This window comes from Mizuhopecten yessoensis, unplaced genomic scaffold, assembly GCF_002113885.1.
Source record: "Mizuhopecten yessoensis strain PY_sf001 unplaced genomic scaffold, ASM211388v2 scaffold10225, whole genome shotgun sequence".
Lineage (NCBI taxonomy): Eukaryota > Metazoa > Mollusca > Bivalvia > Pectinida > Pectinidae > Mizuhopecten > Mizuhopecten yessoensis.
In genome coordinates, this window is record NW_018408440.1 from 605,516 (window position 1) to 628,582 (window position 23,067).

Sequence of the window (23,067 nt, forward strand, 5' to 3'; positions counted from 1 at the left end):
CAAACGTTCCATACAACTCAAATTATTGAATATTTTTATTAATAGAAGATGTCTGAGTCTTTAATTACATTTGTTCCTAATTACAATAATGATTTAATTTTCAAATAAGAAGAAGAAAAGGAATTCATAATTAGACATGAATTAAGACACTCCTGCATCAGAGTAAAATAGAAGATGTTTAAAAGGTAATGTGTGTCTGCAAGGAAAGACCAGATATCTGAATTTGGTGTTCTAATGCAATATTTGGATTCATACTATGCTTCAAGCCTTGTTTGTAAGATGACCTTGTTTGAATGATCCTGCCCTTGTTATATTGACCAGAGCTCGAATTCATGAAACCGTTCTCATGCTCAAGCACAGATTCGGTGCTCAAACCAATTTATTGTAACTCCATTAAATCATGTCAAATGATCAAAAAGTCAAATGTAACCATTGAAAACTGTATTCAGCCTTAATTAAGTCTCTTCAATGTTTTTTTCCAAATCATTGACAACGAAAGTTTAGTTTATTAATTTATAATAGGAACAAGAAATTTGGCTTAAGCATGAAATCCATGCTTGAACATGAGAAAGGTTTCATGAATACTGGCCCTGGACTTTATTAGTCATGAATCAGGGCATGTTGGTTACCAAACACCATACATATATATATGACATGATGGCATTTCTAGCTTTGTATGATAAAGCATGAATGTCTTTCTGGATTGTCTCCAAAAAATCATGGTTGTGAGGACATAACTTAGATGCATGAACAATATGACCTTAGAAGAATTTTCAAGGTCAATACCCTTACGAATCAAGATTAGTATATTTTTGTGGTAAATTCTCCAAAGCCGGAGATAAAATTCCCATACAAAAATAGCATTCCATTAAACCTAAACATACCTACACCATAAGCTCTGGTATGATATTTGAAGGTCAGGATTTGGTGGCAATGCTGGATTATATGGAACTGAAGTAGAGGGCTATCTCACTCATAATGTTTAGCTTGTTGTTTCTGGTTCTAATTGGGAAATAAAACAGAATTAGTTACCAACCATGATATTAGTACGAAAGATAAGACCGCCTCGTCTCTGTGCTGCCATGTTATTGGTAGGAGCGATAGGATGGAGGACCCCGTTTCCGTACTAATTTGGCTGGTGAGTTGCTGGTTATTGGTGTTTTTGACTGGTAGACAGGACTCTTGACATTGGTTAATGTTCTTTCCAGACACTGTCCACTATCAATCCACTCACTAGATGGCGTTGTTAGCTAGCTGGCCTGTCCATCTACGAGATAATCTTGGGTTTTCATACAGCTTTATTTACAATCTGACTGCAAACACATAAAAACTAAATGTATATGGATATGGGATTTGGCCCGTTGACCATGCAAATAGCGGAGTTTGACTGTGCCCTGACGAGCTCGTCTTTAATTGGTTGGAAAGTCATTCAGCACTGACCATCAAATGATAAAATATGTCCTCATAAATAACCCAATCCTGCACCAAAATGCATAGGAACCTCGATAAAAGGATGAGTTTTTTCCAAGTTGACTACTGATGAATCAGAAATGGCTGCTGGCGAAAAATAAACACTAGAGCTAGGTGAAGGGGTCTACCATGTTTTCTCTCTGGCATTCTTCTTTTATGGCTCTTGGTATCGATCATCCTGGGAAAAACTGAATTGTGAACAACCTGTTAGAGTTTAAACGGTTCTCTGGACAATTGTCAGACTGAAGGCCATAAATGTCCACTTTATTAATCCATGAAAAAGATATCCCCATTTTGCAAATTAATCTGGACTATTTTTTAGCCGAGTAAAACTGGGGGGTTTATTTACGAGTGTTATGTCATGCTGTCTATTAGATTGTCTACCGTTAAGGTTAGTCATCCAGACAGTGTAAATCAGTGTTTATCGCGGCCACTAGGTGGCGCTGTCGTGTCCTCTCCACGATTGTTATTAGACTGTTTGGTTTGATAGTGCTGCGCGCCCCTATCGTCTGATCAGACCAGTTCTATAAACTAGTGTTAATTGATTAAACTTTTTATACCCATTTTACGACTGCTTCCACTTAACATGGATGGGTTTCATTTGGCCGTGTTAAATTTGGTAGTCGTGTTAATTTCGGTAAATTACGGTCGGTCTGATTGAGTTTTACCCCTTCGATGACACTGCTACATTGAATATAAAGTTGATTAAATTTGTCAAAGGAGCTGTAGCCTACATCAGCTGGCAGCTGGCCCGATTGTATCATTGGCTGAAGGTAGTAAAACTAGGAGGATGACATTTCTGTGGCCGCATGACAATTGGGAAAGCTCCATAAAAGGGAGATAACCCTGTAGATAGACTTACGAGAGCTGACAGGCAATTTTGGAACACTGTAAAACGGTCAACAACAATGTGTGACTCTAACCACAATGAAAGACTGCCAGCTGTGACAGGTTAACTCCTGAAAAGGAAGTCATTAAAATAATACCCTGTAATAGTTGCCTCTAGGGGCTGGATGACCAGAGTGACCAGTTGGTATCCTCAAGGTGTTACAGAAGGAAATAAAGTCGGGAAATAACAAATGGAGGTGTTTCCATGGGAAGCTGATGTTTTTACTAATCACAGCAGAAACGATTGTCATTTAAATGGATTTTTTTGTGCAGAAGTGTGAACACAGTACAAGAAAAATATTTGTTGCCTTGTTCATTGACCAGATCTTTTATATAAAGACTGCCTGATATATTTGCTATACTGGAGATTTAGTAGTCAGAACCTATAACAGACACTCAGACATCCTAATGACCAACAGATTGGACAGATTAAGGCCCTTGAGAATGACTATCTTGGGTGACCCTGTCCAGAATTTCCCTCTTGACCGTGACATTTTCTCTATGTGAATGACATTCCTACCGTTACAGAGAATTTATCCATCAATGTCTGAATGTTAAACATTGTCTATTGTCTACAGATCTCTTCAAAATCATCTCTTCCATATGTTCAGATAAATTCCACATGTTTGGGCACAGGAGATTGAACTGCTGAATAAACACAAGTAGGCATGGATGTAGTGTGGGGGTGGTACCTTAGCAACAGGGGTGACGGACATTGGTATATGGTTGGTTTTCGTCATGGAGATGGTGAGGCACCATATCGTAGAAAAGGGAGGTAATTCCTGCTTACAGATGGATACCTCTTGGTCATAGATAAGAGATAACTATAAAAAGAAGTCTCTGTTGTATATGGTAAAATTGTCAATAAGAAAGAGCTTAGAATAAGTCTTGTTAATTTTGACCTCCTGTATATCTGTCAGTTGTTAGGATTTGGAGCAAGATGAGGTCAGTATACATTAGGAAGAAATTTTCTGCCGGCAAAAAATAATCTTTTAAGTAAGATGGGAACCAGGTTTTAAGGAGGGAGAAATAGGAAGGATTATATTTAGGTCAGATATGTTGATTTTGAGGTTATCACATCAGATAAGAAAGTTATAAAAAATAAATACTTGAAAAAGCAACAGGGGGTGAGGAGTATTGTTTCCTGGTGAACTTGATGTACAGATTATATCATCTCTATCAAAACAGAGTATCAGTAACTAGCCCCATTATAGGTTTAGTAGAGTCTGTCACATTTATATGTACTACAGCTAATATAACCCAGGGACCTGGAACTATAAAACTAACTACCCAAATGGTATGGCAATAGTTCCATTCAAAAACATGTTTGTTAAAGAATTTAACTTTAAATGGGGTTCAGTTTTTCTCATCTAAAATATATAGTTCCTATTATGAAGGAAATAATACCATATCTAGATATGGAGCTATGTATGGTACAGATACGTTAGACCCTTCACGTTGGTGCATATTGGGTTGTTTGTTTGACCCATGACTCACCAGCCCTGCGACAGGAATCGGGAGATACATGGCTTGTAAGTTCCACGATTGATAACTCTAGTAAATGGTGGTCCAATCTGTAATGAAACCTTCATGATACGCCACTAAAAGGACATATGCCTCAAATTTCTTAAAGCAAAAAATACTGAAGTGCTGGATATGGTGCTTGCCATACTTAGAGCCCTGAAAGGATATTCCTCCAATTTCCACACACACAAAAAACATTGAGGAGCTATGGAGCATGCTACCCTTAGCCATGAAAGGGCAAATGCCTTGAGTTTCTTGCAATGTAAATTTTTCACAGCAGTGGATAAGGACCAATTTGTTCTTGGAAAAAAACAACCCTTTAGAACTCATGCAAGCTTCCAATTTTTTCACGATGCAAATAAAAAAAAATTACTGGGGAAGAGCTAGAAATCTCGCCTGATATTTCACATTGCTTAGAATACAAGGGACACTTGAATCGTTATTTTTTATTGCCAATTGACACAATTTCCTTTTTATCGCCTCGTGACCCCAGTGACTCTTGAGCACTGTTCCTGAGTGCTAGCAGCACCAGTGTAGGTACGCCATCCACGTTTCAAATCAAATTAAACAAAAATTGAAATAATGCTCTATTTTATAATTACTGCTTCAGACTACTCAAGGACCGGCTATTTTGCCGATTCTCATATTGTATTGATCAACACGGTTCCGAGCCCTGTCGTGTGTGATTACGTGTAACATACACAACAAAAACATGTATCACTTTTTGACATGTGTGTTGGATTTGACTAACAAGCTTCAAAGGCTCGGAACAAACGCTCAGCTGACTTAAGACTTTATTTTCATAATTTACGAAAGACTTCGTATGAAATTATACAAAAAATATGGCACCAATTTTTTGCTTGAAATTTGTCAAATGTTATCAGTCCCCTGTAGCGTGCAGGCTTGTGATTCCTGGCAAGATTTTTTTGAGGTAATTAATTTCTCATTTCTCATCTTCACGGATTGAGAATGTACATTTTTTAACTGGCTAATTCTTCCTGATAAAATGCTCATAGTAATCTCAAGAGGAAAAAAGTCATTCTCAGCATTGATTTCGATAACCAGGCAGTTTTGGGGAAAAGAAGAACTGCAGCATCCATTTATGTTCAATGAAAATCTGAGAAACACAATTATCTTGGTATTTTATCTGTGGTTTTCATCATGAAGCAGCGTAACTAGTGTATGCGTCACATAACAATGGACAAATGGGGGTCGTTCTGTAGGTAATCAAAATGGCTACAAAGAGATTGGATATTTCACCATGATCAAAAGCCATTTCTTAGACTGTTATCTATCAATATATATTTTCGTCAGAATTTTCCCAACACAGCTTAAAGTAACTGTTAAAATAATTGAGTTCTACAAAATGTTTCCTTAAGTGAGTAGTGAAATAAACTTGGCAATTAGAATGTTGTTTTATTGAAACACATGAAATTTAGGTTTGTTTGTTTATGGTTTAAAGACCCATCAACACAATAGGGTTATTTGGGTCTTAACGTAGTAAAATTATAATTGGTCACCAACAAGTACAGAAACATGTACCCACAGGGGGTGAAATTAGATACTTGTAATATTAGTAAACACTTTGGGGATCTGGAAAGATGACATAATGTTTTTATTTCATTACTAGTGATTTGAGCTGACTGGTCCTGTCATGGTATTTTTCATGGTAAAGGTTGCTAGCTATATGTTACAGTGATGGTATTTCCATGATAATGGTTCGACTGAGATGCTGGTGTCGATTAGTATGACTGGTGTGACATCTAGGTATAACTGGCCAGTACTTGTACATGGACTTGTGGTGACGACATCCATCTCTCCGTAAACCTACACCTAAGCCATACACTGACAACCAAGTAGTCATCATTTGCATGTAGATGAGCCTTTTCGAGCTGAAAAGTACAGCGAATTAAAACATTTCCACTAGCGCTATGTGAAGCGAGCAGAAATCCCTTTAATGTTATCATGTGTAGAGAGTATTAGGCACCGCCTGCAATCCCAGCCCAGCTTGTCTATTTGGGGTTATCAGGCAAACCCAACGGTGTGGCCACTCGTAGGCACAGAGCTGGGAGGCTGGTGATCGCGACAACGACGACGGAGTGGCAATGACTTGTAATACATGGAGCTTGCCATGATTACACTCGCGATCTATAGAGATGGCAGAAATTAACACTCACAATCTACAGAGGGAAAAAACAACAGGGTCTCAGATGGCAAGAATTCACGTCATCGAGGGTCAGTCATCGAGGGTCGGGAGAAATTTATACACATTAGTCACAGAACAAGGTGTGATGTATAACATGGTATTAACATTGCAGATTGTTGACGGTAGATTGATATAGATTGTTACATAGCTTCTCTCGTATTTACCACTTATATTTTAGATATTGACATCTTTGATAAAATCATTGGCGGAGATCATGCACAAGAGACAAATGACAAAGTCTTTGAGAATTGTCAACCTCAATTCTGTAAAAGATTGCAAAAAACAATGTATTCCTAAAGAGTAAGAAGTATATTGGCATTGAATAAAGAAGACAAAGTATTCCTAAAGAACTCAAGTCTTTAACTGTCAATAAGTCTTCCCCAATAATCTGGCCATGTTGTCACGGGGGTCAAGTTCTCCTGGTAAAAGTTCAGTAGTATATGTGAAGTGGGTATTTTGATGGCAGTACATGTACTTACAGTCTGTGTTACGACTGGTGTGTGACGTCCTTACAGCGTTTCTGTTACGACTGGGTGACGTCCTTACGACAACAAATCGTGTACTTATTGATCACTAGTGTAAGATGATTTCTTTAAGAATAACTACCTATACTAACGGACACTGGAGGATCTTTGGCAGTTTTAGGGTCGTGTCACTAGAACATTTCGAGTAAAAATATAGCAACTAGGGACAAAAGATGCTTCTTGTCTGGGCTAACGATGTAAAACTGACGACTATAGGAGATTCTGTTTGTAACACTTCAAGCTAAACCAAGGGTTGTGGGGTGACCTAGAATATTGATAAAGCAATCATTAAGACTATTTTTCATTGAAGAACAAAACTACCAAAAATAGTTCTGGAAAATAATAATAATTATAAAAAGAAACATCTATAGCAAATTTAATATAATCAAAAAACAGTATGTGAAGTGGTACAATACAAGGCAAGTTATGCTCGGTTTAACCTGTGAACCACACTGGGGGTACTTTTTTTTATTAAAACTGTCATAGGTAATGCATTATGTGGAAGAAAGAAATTGTGGTAATGCATTTTGCAATTTTATTTTCGATGTAGACATACCTGTGGAGGATACCTATAAATACAAACACAGGGAGACTTAACGCTGGTATCAGGGTGTGAACCGAGGCTGTTATACAGCGGGATGTCCAATGTGTTGTAAACAGTGAGATGTTTACTGGGCAGAGATGTATGGCTTCAAAACACAGCGCTACGGTGTAAAATATATAAATATCCGGTGGTTTTATTTACTGCCATCAATGTAGAATTACTGCAATACTTTGTCATTTTGTTTGGCTTAGTGGAGGCTATTTGCGAATGAAAACTATTTATGTTTGAAATCGTGATAAGATACTTCAAAGGCGCTGAAACAAAAAAGTTAAAGATGATTAGAAAATAAAATAGCTGGAATGAAGTGAAAATTTGTTGTTTATGCGTAGGAGATAAAACCCTTACACAAGGAAGCTGAACAGAAAATGATCAATATAATTTGAACTCATTTGAGAATACACTAAAGATATTGAAACAAAAAACAAAAATATATTGGAGACGATGAGAAGGTTGTCATCATTTTGAGAAAGATAACATTACTGCTCAGAGGGCTGTCAATGGATCCAAGTTAGTTATCATTGAGGAACAAATAGAAACAAGAAAGCAACAGCAATCCTGATGATGTGAGCTTCGTATACTCCTATTATCTGTTGGCTAGTAGTTTAAAACATAAAGAAGCTAACAAGCCATGGAGTAATTTCTGGTGTCCAGTTACGATAATGATAAGATATAGTCTCTTTTGATCAAGTATTGTTAGTTTGGTATATTGATAAGGAAGGTTCCACTTCTATGGAAGCTAACTATAGCTTTTGTGAAAGCAGTGTCCAGGGGATGTTAAATCTCCCTGGGGTGGACAATGGTCAAGTTTTATTAGGACCATCTTCTCATTGTCTATTGTTGATTTCTGACTGGTCACCAGAAATGAGCTGGTAATTGTTTCTTGACCAGGAAGGGTTGGACACTTGAAGGTGTTGATTACTCTATGGTCTAGACAACCCTGGTGACTCTGGCCGGTCCCGTGTGTGAGGATACAAGGGGAGGTCACTCATGTAGGGTCACCAGTACCAATTTATCACTGTTGATGAGAGGTTTGTGTTGATTGATAGCCTCAGCCAATCAAACTTCAGAAATTATAAAAATTACTGGTTCTCCTTATTTTGTAAGCTTACCATTCATTGGTCATCTGAGTACTTCATACTTATGAAAGCTTATCATTCATTGGTCCTTTCTCTCCATATGAACACTTTCTTGTTATTGGTCTTCACCATCCACCTAGGCTATGACTTTAGGTTAGTTGAGTTTTCAGCTCATTCACCCCTGAAGACACATTTGAACTCTTCCAATTCAAAGGTTGAAATAGTTCATTATGAAATTTCAGGGGTGAATGAGATAAGGACATATCATACATGGTGGCCAATGACTGTTATGATGTCACTTAAATGGGACAGTGTCATACTTTGTCGTCCAAATTATGACATTTCATTGAGATGGTACTTTCAAATGACCTTTGAGTGACCTTTACATTGGAGAATCTTCATATTATGACCTAAGCTTTTGCAAGGACACAAAACCCTAAACAAATATGATTGTGGAGAATAATGATGATCAGACATATGAAATGGAGCTTACAAATATGAAGATATGAAATATGAACATTTTGAAAACCTGCACTAATGACTCGTTAATCTAATCTGACTTTGAATGACCGTCCCTGTTGTCATGGTGATTCGTTAATTATGATAAGTGTATTATCAGATAAGGTATACAGGTATAATTGTCCTTTAGATTCATTGAGATTCACAAATTCTTTAGATGTCTCAGAAAGTCATGACTTGCAAATAAAACTTTCTCTGATTTCTTTGCTGTAGATAGTAGTTATGCTCTGTATGAAAAGGTGTCCGAAGTGCCGTCTAAATACAAATATCAGTTAATTAGTTTATTTATATTCAGCTGAAGAGGCGTTAAATTGAGTAGCAAATGATGATATTACTCAAATATGAAATATGGGTCTAGATTTCGAATCTTGTAAATGATAATTTTAATATATTTGAGATCATGTTTCATGATCTTAATCGAGGAGAAGGAAATTAAAATTAATGGGAAAACTGGTGGAATTACCATATCAAGCATCTGTCATCATTGGGGAAGGGTGGATTTGACCTCTTTATAGCGACCTTTCACAGGATAGAGTGTTGTGTCTTTATTTGTCCTTTGTTATGGTAAAGTTTGATCCCTTTAATGCTTGACTTGACCACAGAGTTGTCCGACCCCTGTCTGAAACGTGTGGTCAATTTTTAAGTCCTAATACAAACATAATTGGAAAGAAATTGGACTGAAACTCCATCAATCACTTTATGGTGGTGGGTGAGGAAAGACTATATATAATGGATCGGTCTTTATACCTGGGTCTGCTCATGCAGGTGAAAAATGTGCAGATGACTAATGAGGTTTTGATTTCACAATTTATGATACTGACCATACACAGTGGTCATTGACTGCGAGATTAATGAAGGGTTTAACTGCCCATTTCCTTGTGAAGTTTTCTCATCAATGTTTTACTTTTCAATTAGACTGTCCGACTCTGATATGCATATCCATTACAGAAGCAAAAGGCTGTTGTGATCATCAAATGAGGCGCAAATGTTAAAGTTCCTGCACACACATCTGCTATGCACACACAATCTTCTTCATTCAGACTCTTGTAAGATTAGTGTCACACCAGTGATAGATTGCTGCAACAGAAGTTAGGTAATCTCTTTCACATAAACGTTTGTTCTCTAAAGTCCATTTCTAAAGTTAGCAGGGCATTCAATTGTAAAAATAAGCAGAGAAGTTGAGAATCCTTCACACATGTGTCATGTGGTCAACCGTATTTAGAATCTCGAAGGATTAGTGTCTGTCATCGTAAAAAAGATGCAACATAAGTTTAGTGATCTTATTCCCATCAACTCTTGTGTCTAATGTTCACGGGCAACACTGGTCATAACTCATAGATTTTACCTGTTCTCCCCTGTTATTGCTACTAGATTCTTCTGTATTCTTTCATTTGAACTATTCCAAAAGTCAGTGGAGGGGAAACAGATAAATGTGTCAGGCTATTCACAGTAAAATAAATAAGTCCAGCAGTGGGTCCAACAGGATGAAAGCTTTTAATACAGATTACTACATGTGCTGCCTTGTGGGTGATATTTAATTCTCTGTCCATTTGTGATTTAAATGATGCAGAATTCAGACATTAAAGTCCCTCCACTCTGTTGTCGCCTTGATAGACTTGTTTAGAGTAATGCTGTTTTATGTGAAGTGAGGGGTTGGGATCGGGTGGTGGAACTGCCATGCTCTTTGGAGTGTGACTTGTTTCCTAGGTAACGGTAATGTGGTGGAAGGATTGTGGGAGGGGATATAGTTTAATGGAGGACTAAAGTTCAAACATGTTTGTGGTCAGTATGGCAGCCACAGAAAATACCAAGGTACTTCAAATATCAGATTCTGATATTGTGTCCAGTTTATTTCCATGATAAGATAATTAAAATCATTTAATAAGTGTCAGGAAGGGAAAAGAACATTTATTAACAATACCTTTTTTAGCAAAAAAATATTAATAAAATAATAGAAATTCTACTAACGTAAATTCACAATGATCAATGTTGTTTGTATGAATTTGCTTTCTGGCAATAAATTGGCAACAGACTAGCATAAACTGCTGACACACTAACAGGCTAATATGATTTCCAAAGGTTGGGAAATGGATTAGGAAACAATGTATATGTGCCTATGACTAATTCCTACCATTTTGCATACTGGAATACTCTATTATAATGAAGTTCATTTTGTAATATTGGGTAATTTGTATGAAAAAACTACGTCCAAAATTGTGAACTGCTTCTATTCACCGACTGTTGATGTCACAGTATATGTCTTTTCTGGTTAATTGTCAAAAGAAGCAGAAATAAAGCTTCCATTTTTCAGTAATTCTGTTAACACTTTGAAATTTATATATATGTGATGTGGTCACATATGCTTGAATTTGGAGAGATTTTGAAAATTTACATATGTCTAAAAATTAACTACTGCTTTAGTGTTAGTTACTGGCATCTATCAACATTTTATCTTGGGCTGTGGAGAGATGGAATCTTTAGCGGGCCAGGCTGATAGTCAATAGCATTTCGAGAAGTGCATGTAGTATGGCGTTCTACTTGAGACTTACACAAGACACCTACTTACACCAACCAAGATTGGCGGCTATTCTCCGACTTGTTAATGGAAAAGATGCATGATTGATAAATTAAACGCTGTGTTTGGAAATCGTCTTTTTGTGTCTGTTCTTTAGAAAACTGCAGGAGAAGGTCATTATGTTTGCGATGCGCTAGTATTATGATGTGTGTTTGGGATGCGCTGGTGTTATGATGTGGTCAGAAAGTGATGGCTTGGTGGAGTCAGAGGAGGGTCACCCGCGTCAAAAATGATGGGTGGAGATGGGCTATCCTAATCTGCCTTTTAAGGCCTTCATTGTGGACATTCATGTTGGCAATATGAATAGTAAATATCTCCCACTGTGCAACTGTCATTCACAGACAGCCTCTTTGTTTTTTCTGTGTCTCTCCCTCATAAGCTTGGTATTTAATGAACTCACTGGTTCTGTATAAAACTTTCCCGTATATGGTTATTGTTTTGTTGATATGCAGACATGCGAGCAGCTTTACATGGCAATAAATAACAAAGTAAGATTATAAGGGAAAAGTTGATTTACAATATTGTGGAGAAACGTTTATCATTAATTTGTAGCTTTATCGGGTAATTTGTAGTCTGTGCATGGTGGTTCATGTTATGAAAAAGTTGAAGACAAAAAGAATGCAGACTACTTTTCAGCCAATGCCAAGTCTACAAGCCTGGGGAAAGCGTTGATCCTCTGAGGGTTGCCAGATAAACGGCTGAAATAGGTCTTTGATTGACAATCATCATATGACTGGAATAGAGCCCAGTATATCTGATGTACAATTTACATGTTAGGGTGACACCATATCCGTATTCCGCCCATCGCTTGGCTTCTGTCGACTCTGTAATTTCGCTTTAGGAGCCGAGAAAGATTTATAAAGAGGATCGTCAGTATATCTGGTGTACAATTCATGTGATACGTTGACAGCACGGGAATATTTTCCCCTAAACAGGTTAAAGTTGAGTTGAGAATCAATTTATTTTGGCTTCCATGCAGACATAGAGATGCCCTTGCTGAAATCCTGTATGCTGAAAGCTGTTGTGAGAGCTATTTTGACCAATTAAATTGATATGTAAAATTACACCTTGTGCACTGTCCTCGAGAGGAAAATAACAGCCTTTTAAACAATTAAATTGATATGTAAAATTATACATAGTGCAGCGTCTTAAAGGAACAAAATAAGTGTTTTTATGTCCAGCTTTAAGAGATATGTAAAGTGACACCTTTTCGTGCCAAAGTTAGAAAAACTGAAAATAGGGGGCTTTTTGAACAATTTAAGATGATACATTTAGTTTGTGAGACCTTGAGTGGTGGGTAAAGCCCTATGGTAGTAGAGTAATATGGAAACTCGATCCTGACAGCGTCTATTAAGCCGAGATTCTAGTTTCTAACAAATTCTATAGCACCTGATGCGTTAATCCTGTCTCCCTGTTACACACACCACCTAATGGCTTTTCCTGTCAAAATGCCTTTTAGAGTTACCCGCCCTTCAGTTCAAGGGAATATAGATTGTGGTTGTAATTCAGTTGTGATGTTGCTCTTTATAATGGCTGTTTGTCGGCGTCATTCTGCTCAGTGTTCTCTCCAACTGATGGCGATAGTCATTTATGACAAATATTTTCATAGAAACAAATTCAAACAAATTTTCTGGACGTAAATTGTACAAGTAAATTAATTAGGGTTATTCCCCCTTTAAGTAAGATAGCATGTGCATCAATTCTTGATACAACAGCACAAACTTTCTTTAATGTTAATCAATATCGGGAATTGGGTAAAAAACATACAAGTAATCATACAATTTGAATTGTGTTTGCATGTTGTTTAAAATAATTTATCTCATAATTTTGCAAGTTGGGAAGCATTTTAATTGATTCAGCTATAACCATTAAGATGGAGGGGAATATAAAGGATCCTGATTGACAATGTTTACGATTGCCTGTTAGATGTAAACCATTAAATTATGCTCATTTAGATAGAAGTGTTAGAAGGATTTGGTTGTAAGTGTACAAATATTTTAAATACAATTTAGGTAACTGAATGATAATGCATTATTTCCAGTTTCAAAATCTTTAATACAAAAGTTCTGTGTTTGAGGTGCTTCAGCTATGGCCGTTATTGTATAGTGATGGATTGGACACTATACAATATAGCAAGGGACGTACTCAACTACTTGCAATATTTCAGCATTTGATTATTTCTTATATGCAACTGTTATTGAATGACTATCAACATTTGTTGGTTGTTTTCTCCAATGATTTACGTCGTAGGAGGACATATGGACTATAATAATGAAAATAATGATAATAATAATAATAATAATAATGATAATTTGAGGTTCTTATATACCGCTTTATCACAAACTAGTTTGTAGGTCGTCTCAAAGCGGTTCACAAATTATTGCAACCAGACAATATCTTTCTCAACTCCCTGGGGTGCATACAGCCGATGCTGCCATTTCAGTGGTTACAGCTAGCATTCTACAATTCTAGCACTACCCGACCACGTTCTCATTTATAGCTGAGTAGACTGGAACAAGCGGAGTAATCTTGCTCAAAGATACAACATAGTGACGTGAGTCGAACTCGCCACCCTTCGGTCACGAGCCAGGCGTCCTACCACTAGACTACCATGCCTCCGCACTATATCTACATTCTGTCCCAGCTGTGGGGTACCTGAACTATTCAGTTCATAAAAGTATATAAAAGACATAGCCCATCAATGCTCTGGCTGGAGAAAATGTGGTCTATGTTTTCTGTCCTAGCTGTGTGTTAGTACAGACACAGAGCTAGTTTGATTCTCCATCTGGTTGGTGTTCCATTCACATGGTAAAGGCTTGGCTTCCTTCCCTTTCTTGACTCGAAGATGATAAGACAAACAATTATCGTCATACTGAAGTTTTACACCATTAAGAATTGCCAACAAAAATACCTAACAACATTTTCAAATGTAAAAATGCATACAAGAATATAAAATTGAATTCCTCAATCAAATTACTGTTGATTCTGTATTATCAGATTGGAGTCTAACTACTGAAGCATTTGTACATATTCCAGACAGAAAATCTATACACTTTGTTTTACAGCAGTGTGTTAAACTAATCAAACTTAAACAATCAAACTCCGACGAAGGAGAACTCTAGTGACAGAATCATGTTAGCTAGATAGTTTTTTAGCCCAATGATAACACATCTCCCTAAAATCAATACATATGCCTTTCTTATGTAATCCTTGAAATTCAATTTTGCTTTTGAAAATTGGAGCACTCTTGCTTTGTACGGTAGCAATGGGAATTGTTAGATATGTCCACTCGATCCGTCATGTTGATGTATCTGTCGGGTAGACTAGGCTAGTCTCTTTGTAGATGTGAATACATTCCGACATATCCATGAATTTCGGTCCCTATAATGTAGTATCAAATAACTTTCATGCCTAAAATTGAAACAACAAAAAAAGGATTATTTCTTAGTTTGGTAACATGCAGACCAATAGTTCTGTTTCAGACATACTTTGTAATTTGACTCATTTCACTTTGGTTGGAGATTTCTACAATATGAAATTTCGTATAAATGTTGTTTTACAATTTAAAGTTTTATATATTTTTTTGTGCTACAATTCAAATTTGTGTACACCTTGTGTTACAATATACAGTTTTGTACATCTTTTTTGTGTTACGATACAAACTTTTGAATATCTTTTGTTATAAAGTGTTGTACATCTTGCTGTGTTTCAGAGTGTCGGGCTGGGTTTTACAAGTGGGAGCTAGGGAACCATCCCTGTAGTAGCTGCCCGGCCCACAGCTTCTCCACGGCACCCAAGTCTGTAGAGTGTACGTGTGAAGAGGACTTCTACCGCAGCGACACTGACCCCAAGAGCATGTCATGCACACGTATGTACTTAGAAACATGTTATAATAAACTGTTATAGTTAGCCCAGCTGTACAGTTAGGTACAGGTATATCCTATAAATGTACCTGTTGAAAAAAGATCTGTTTGTTGACAATTTTTAATTTTTGATTTATTGAGACTAAAAAACTTATAATTATCTTTTTAAGTTCTTTAAAGTAAAGCTGAATGAATTAGTTCTGTATGAATAAGAGTTTAAACTAGTGTATAATGTTGATGAAGGACTACCTCGTTTCTGTTTAGATTTTAGTTTATGTCTGTTTCATATCAATTTGGTCTCTCACCCTTTCCTATTCCTGGTAAATTCAAAGTAAAATATCTGTGAAAATGAAATAAATATTAAATTATGTCAACATTTGTGATGTACTTTTAAAAAATGTAGGAACCATGGAATGAATGTATAAAGAATTTATAGAAAGATTTAATTTCACGGATCAGTAAACATATTGCCTGGTCACGTCAAATTGAGAATTCTGTACGATTATCAATTATGCGATTGAAGGTGATCATTATGCAATGTTAATCACTGATTCGGAATGCTTTATAAACGCCACCAACGTGCCAATTTGGACTGGGGTTATGTAAAATCTTTGTCGGGGTGGAAGATTGGGAAAACGAAAAAAAGAGACTTGACCTACAATTATTACGTCGTAGCTGGGTATAATTACGACCAATGTCAACAGACTGTATAATGGTAGGCCTTCAGCTCTGGTCAGCCCAAGTACAGGCTGTCCATAAAATACCGGGTGGCTAGCAAAACATACATGTGTATTACAAAGAAATTAAAAGTAAATACGGTGTACATGGCATCTCAATCAAGGTCAGATCTATTTGTGGATCAGGTTCGTAGGGCCATCGTTGTTCCTATTAGTGACTGCACAGCATTGATATACCCACTGACGGAACACAGACTGCGATTGTCGTCACTGACGGGGTTGTATACAGTTTGATTTGTATACCTCGGGATGTCTACTACAATTACACAACTTGTAGTCAATGCAACGTTAACCTATCTATGTAGTGTTTGATTACAGCTAGCCCTCTGACAGTGTGTTGCCATTAAACTATCTGTGACTCTGCTAATTCACTACATTCCATTGTTACATCAGCTGATATTACCAATTCATTGCCAGATTATTTCCCTGAAATTTGGAAGCAATATTTTTTTCATTGTGTTGATAGTGTAGTAGTTGGTTAGCTTGAACAGTTAGATCCTGTCTTCAAATAGAAGGAAGTTTTGTACAGTGAACAAATTGGTTAAACTATAATCCCTGTCAAAATGAAATACTTTTCATATCCCTAAATCTTTACTTAATCTTTTAATGATGATTCATATATAATATATACAGGTCTTCCTATTTTAACTTTAGAAACAGAGATAATCTGTCTCGGAGGAAATTCCATGATAACTTCCAATTATGCTGATATCCATTTTTACAGCTAGGTAGACTTTAGCAGGTAAGAGTAAAGTGTTTCGTTTAAGGATACAACAAATACATTGACAGTTGTTGCGGCATTGTCATCTTAACGGGAAGTCAGTTGCGGCATTGTCATCTTAACAGGAAGTCAGTTTAAAAGGAAAAGTCAATTTCCCGTGGGTGATATAGCATAATGTATAACAGAGTAAAATGTAGATGTAGTGACGAGCTGTCAGGAGATAGTAAGTAAGGGACAATAAGAAGATAATTGTATTTGAGATTTTCTGATGAGGGCATGCCTGTAGATGAAACTTGATCTGCTTTATTCTCGTATCACATTCCCATTAAATTAGTTCGGGGACATTTTGATGAATGAGGTAATTTTGAAAAAAGGGGGTGGCCATTTATCCGATCCATCAAAATTTGGACATTTTACAAGACACAAATGTTTGACACCAGGTGTCTGTGTGTTAAATGTCATCGGAGATATGTGGTATCTATACGGGTATAAAGCCCTGTAATTACTGGCTGTACAGAATAAAAACTCTAAATATCTACACGCATCTTTGGCAAATATCATCTAAAGATATTTCATTTCATTAATATTGTGTATGGTTTTATGATTGAGTATGATGGAGGTGAATGCTTTTTTCTTCCTCTACAATCAGACTTAGCAAAAAGTACACCTGAACTGTGAAATGGCATATATTACCAGTGTAGAAACATTAGAAAATTCACATACAATTTTCATCCAATGTTTAGTTCTGAAACTACAATAAATATTAACTTTAAAACCAGTTTTATCAGCTTAGACTAATCCCTCTTGTTGGTCCAGATGGTAGCCAACTTTATTAACCAGAGAAATCCTTGATGGTCGAGCAGCTGGCCCAATACCTATTTACGAGTCCAATCGGGGATCAAACCCTGACCATGGGGATGAAAGGTGAATGTGCTATCCACTGCATCACCTGATCAACCATGGTCTTACCAACAGGAGTCCAGCCACAGGCTCTCCATTCTTAAGGCTTTTTTGTCAGATTGCTTGCCACCCTGATGACAGTTCCATGGTGACATCCTTCCATGCTGATGGCTTTCCATGCCGAGGGTCTTCCATGCTTGTATGGGTTTCATTCCTGGTACCCGTGAAACATAGGTGACTTTGCCATGAAATTATTATGTCATGTGTACCATAGAGCTCAATGGAGTTCTTTACCATATAGGTTTCAAAGCTGAAGGTCCTGTCTGTGATTCTATGTCTAAACACATGTAGAGATGGTAGTAAAAGAAAAGTCACATCTGTTTAAGATTCTTATTTCAGAATTGTAACCATGTTACTTTGTTTGTTACAGAGCCTCCTTCTGCCCCACAAAACGTTGCCGTGCGACAGTATACCCACAATTCCATCACTGTGACGTGGCGCTTTCCAATGTACGATGGTGGACGGAATGACGTCATGTTCCGCATTGACTGTCAGCAGTGTGACAGCAGTGTGACCTTCACACCTGACAAACCGACCTTCAACTCCACAAGGTAGTTTTTCATCTGTTCACTTTATGAAATTATCAAGCTCACATTTCTTTCAAGGTCATCTGTCTATCAAGATACTTTTTTGTCAAGGTCACAATTCTATTGAGGTCATATGTTTATCAAGGTAACATTTCTATCAAGGTCATCTGTCTGATAAAGTCACACTTCTGTCAAGGTCATCTTTTTATCAAGGTCACTAACAATATCTGCTAAACAGTAAACATGTAGAGCTTTGACAGTATGGCCTTGCTATCACATTGTCACCATGGTACAGATATGTTCTGGTTTAATGGATAGGTCAGACAGGAACCAAACATTACAATGACCGTGCTATGTATTGTCACCATGGTACAGATACGTTCTGGTTTAATGGATAGGTCAGACACGAACCAACCATTACAATGACCTTGCTATATATTGTCACCATGGTACAGATATATGCTCTGGCTTAATGGATAGGTCAGTCATGAATCAAACATTACAATGACCTTGCTATAAATTGTCACCATGGTACAGATATGTTCTGGTTTCATGGATAGGTCAGACATGAACAAAACATTACAATGACCTTGCTATCCATTGTCACCATGGTACAGATACGTTCTGGTTTAATGGATAGGTCAGACATCAACCAAACATTAGAATGACCTTGCTATACATTGTCACAATGGTACAGATATATGTTCTGGATTAATGGATAGGTCAGACATGAATCAAACGTTACAATGACCTTGCTATACATTGCCACCATGGTACAGCTATATGCTTTGGCTTAATGGATAGGGCAGACATGAATCAAACATTACAATGACCTTGCTATAAATTGTCACCATGGTACAGATATGTTATGGTTTAATGGATAGGTCAGACATGAAACAAACATTACAATGACCTTGCTATAAATTGTCACCATGGTACAGATATATGTTCTGGTTTAATGGCTAGGTCAGACATGAACCAAACATTAGAATGACCTTGCTATACATTGTTACCATAGTACAGATATATGTTCTGGTTTAATGGATAGGGCAGACATGAATCAAACGTTACAATGACCTTGCTATACATTGTCACAATGGTACAGATATATGTTCTGGATTAATGGATAGGTCAGACATGAACTAAACATTACAATGACCTTGCTAGACATTGTCACCATGGTACAGATATCTGTTCTGGTTTAATGGATAGGGCAGACATGAATCAAACGTTACACTGCCCTTGCTATACATTGTCCCCATGGTACAGATATGTTCTGGTTTCATGGATAGGTCAGACATGAACCAAACATTACAATGAGCTTGGCCTGTTGAACAACACACATAGATAATTGCCTGATAGCTCTAGTCAGGTAGAGACTCACAGTCTTTGGTAAAGTAGTTGGCATGATCATATGGAGACAATAAAAAGTCTCCAAATTTGTGATTCCTTGGCGGTAGTGTAGCTTGCCTGCAGATGCCCGATATGTGGAGCCAGTTATCCCAGATGTAGGATTACAATAGACAGGCCTTCATTGTTGATACAGAAAGTACACAAACACTGGCAAATTATGACTGTCATACTGCATATAACTAATTTCTCTGTGTGCTTTGTAATGGTATGAAGTAATCAGAGTAGGGGCCAATTGTGAAAAATGATTTAATGGTCATTATGTGACCTTATGAATTAAGGGTCCATGTGTGACGTTATGAATTAAGGGTCCTTGTGTGACGTTATGAATTAAGGGTCCTTGTGTGACGTTATGAATTAAGGGTCCTTGTGTGACGTTATGAATTTGGGGCCTTATATTATGTTAGGAATTATTTACCCTAGCCTTTGTTATGGATTTTTGTTGTACATAAATGTTAATTACTAATCATTCTGTTCATTGACAACAGTTAAAAAAAACCAATACTGTAGCTCTGTTAGTGAATATTTCTCCAAGTATTGAAAATGATATAACTTTATAAAATGATATAACTTTATAAAATGATAATGATATAACTTTATAAAACGATATAACTTTATAAAATGATATAACTTTATAAAATGATATAACTTTATACAATGATATAACTTTATACAATGATATGCTTGTTGGTTTGGTTTCAGTGTCATTCTGTCAGGGCTACAGTCTAGTACGACGTACAGCATTCGGATTTACTCAGAAAATGGTGTCACGCAGGCCAGTAAAAAACCTGCTCAGTACGGTGAGGACACTTCTACCACCCTCAGCAGTCGCCCTACCATCATCAACGTTCATGTTGTGTCTGTCGGGGACTCGTATGTGACCATTACGTGGGAGAAGGCGACAGAGTTTAAGGATACAATCCAAGACTACCAGGTGAAGTGGTATCGCCGATGGAAGGGCGAAGAAAAGACTAATTCCTCCAATGTACAGAACTTCACCTTTCGTAACCTGCTTCGAGACACAGAATATAGCTTCCAGGTAAGAAAGGTCACGACCTGTGTCAGGGTCAGTTAGTGTCTTTAGGGATCCCTGTCCCACTGCACTGTGGTTTTTGGTATAAATGCAGTAACCTCCCCTTAATTTCGTATTGTTTTGGATAGAACTAACACTTATGGGTCAGGCCAAATCCATGGACTAGTTAGCCGAGTCAGTTACAGGAATAGTATAAACATCTGAAGTCCAGGGTTCAAATCTCTGTCTAGCCCTGCTAAATTTTCGCAGTAGTACAGGGATCCATGCATCAGTTTGAAAATTATCTCAAATTTGAACACGTGTCAATTTAGCAGGTCCGTTTAGATAGGAATGGCCATTCAGACAGGATAACAAGTATAAAGCATAGGTGCTTCAGGCTAAATTCTTGTCACTTAGTTTTAAAACATCCAGGATATTTTCAAGTGTATCTATGTTGAACTTGCTGTCACTGATTGCAAAAGTGTTTCCGTAAAGTGTTTGAGTGAAGCAAGCAATGCTTTTATACATGGACATCTACAGTAAGTTTTGGACATGGGACAGGAGCGACTAATATATATCTGTGATCTGTGCGTATGGATGCCTGATTAGTTAGTTAAGGCAGCTGTGATTAGCTGATCCATTAGTAACGCAGCATTGTTGATGTCAATCACTTCACAGTCCTCTTAGAAACAATGAAGAGCCATTTAAAGTTCTGAAATGCTATTTTAACAGTTATGTATTTAAATGGGTTTCAAACTTTATTTAGTTGCTAACTACTCTCCTCGAAGCCTGATTGTTTCTGACAATATTTTATTGAAGCAGATTTAAAATCTGTTTAGACTTTAAATATTCCCTGCAGATATTGATAGATTAGAAATGCACCAGGCTTTCAATACTGGGGCGAGTTAATGCTGTCTAGAGTCGATGATGAATCAGCAGGTTTTTGTAACAATTTTCCTCAACAACATTTAAACACGTTTTGCACACTGCCTCTTAATCAAATATTTGTCAGAGACATCATGAACGCTGAAGAGGGAGATGGTGGGACTAATCACAGTTAACTTGTTTAGTACGAGATGAAACTCTCGGTGCAAAACTGTACAAATACATCTTCAAGCACTCACATCAAATGAACAGTTCTAATATTGAGATTAAATTTGGGGGTTGTCATTAAAACACTCATTGCTTGGCAAACGAGTCTGTTGTATGAAATATATGTTCAAATTATATACAGCGATGCATATCGGTGCGGAGTGTGCCAGTTTCATTGCGGAGAGATCTTGTCAGAGACTGTTTCTATTTCCCATGTATAACTGTTGTCGAGCTTGAGTGGCATCAACATCTCAGAATTAGAGCCTCTTTAAACCTAACTGTAATGTAAATTTAATAGAGTGATCTCCCTTGTTAGAAATTAAGTCATACTTAAGTGGGTATATATAATACACAGCGATTTCCTCTCGACACAATCCACAAATTTCTCTACATTACCTGATGTATCTGGTGTCTCTCTCTCTCTAGGTATAATGTCAGTAAGGCACTATTTTTCACAACATTGGGCCATATTGGATGAAATAAACTCCCTTGTTACAATATGGAGTGATCTCCCCTGTTTCAAATATAAGCCAAAGATGTAACGATTACTAGGTGAGGCCATTAGTCACCTGCCTAACAAAAAGTGGAGGATGGAATTTCAGAATTAGCTTCCTTATCTTTGTTGTATCTGGGAACTGTTGGGAGGTACTGTCTAGATAGGCTTTGTAATTCAAGAATAGTACTGTTTTACGGAGAAACATAATTCATATATGAAAAATGGCGATCCCATCACAGCAATCACCGACCTATCATATTTCATCTTTCTGACCTTCAATCTACAATTTATGTTTTGTAACGAGTTTCTTGAAAGTTTTACGATGGGATCTACGTGTGTAATTTCCACAGTTGTGGCGAAGGTGGCGGGAACACGACGTACTTGTGAGATATTTTGTCTGTGGTGGGAGTTCTGTAGGATTCTTGCTAGTTTGGAAGGATCTGTTTCAGAAGTTGTATAGGAATTAGCCCCATGTTGTGACAGGCGTCCTATTGATTCACCGCTCACGTTTGCCATTTTAGTGTTTTTGATTGGTCATAAACCATGGTCGGTGCAGTTGGCTTGGAAATATTTCACCGGTATAGAAGAGACATATATCATGCTATTGTATTGATCCTATCTCAGGCGTTGTCAGGCTTGTTAACTTCAGATTTCAAAACAATGCAAATTTGATTAAATTGTTAAATTTTTAACAAATTATTATGAACATTATTAATATTTGTACTGTTACCTCCTGTATAATGAGGTTGCCTAAGTTGTCTGGTTTAGCTATGCTAATTTAAGAATTGAAGAAATTGCTACTTGTGTGTATGACATGGTACTGGAAAGTAACCTAGCGATGCTAGGAAAGGCTGAGACTATGT

At 37.1% G+C, this 23,067-nt stretch overlaps 1 protein-coding gene across 8 annotated transcripts in view; it reads left to right on the forward strand.

The window, feature by feature from the left end:
* LOC110459792 (ephrin type-B receptor 1-B-like) overlaps positions 1–23,067 on the forward strand; it is a 143,725-nt gene that overhangs the window by 88,846 nt on the left and 31,812 nt on the right. For all 8 annotated transcript variants that reach the window (XR_002463932.1, XM_021512235.1, XM_021512239.1 and 5 more), the window contains exons 4-6: positions 15,099–15,254; positions 18,038–18,218; positions 20,307–20,643. Coding sequence is in view for 7 of the 8 variants with exons in the window: in XM_021512235.1 (XP_021367910.1) it covers positions 15,099–15,254; positions 18,038–18,218; positions 20,307–20,643 (674 nt within the window). In the remaining variant the exon portion in view is untranslated. The remainder of the gene's footprint in view (positions 1–15,098; positions 15,255–18,037; positions 18,219–20,306; positions 20,644–23,067) is intronic.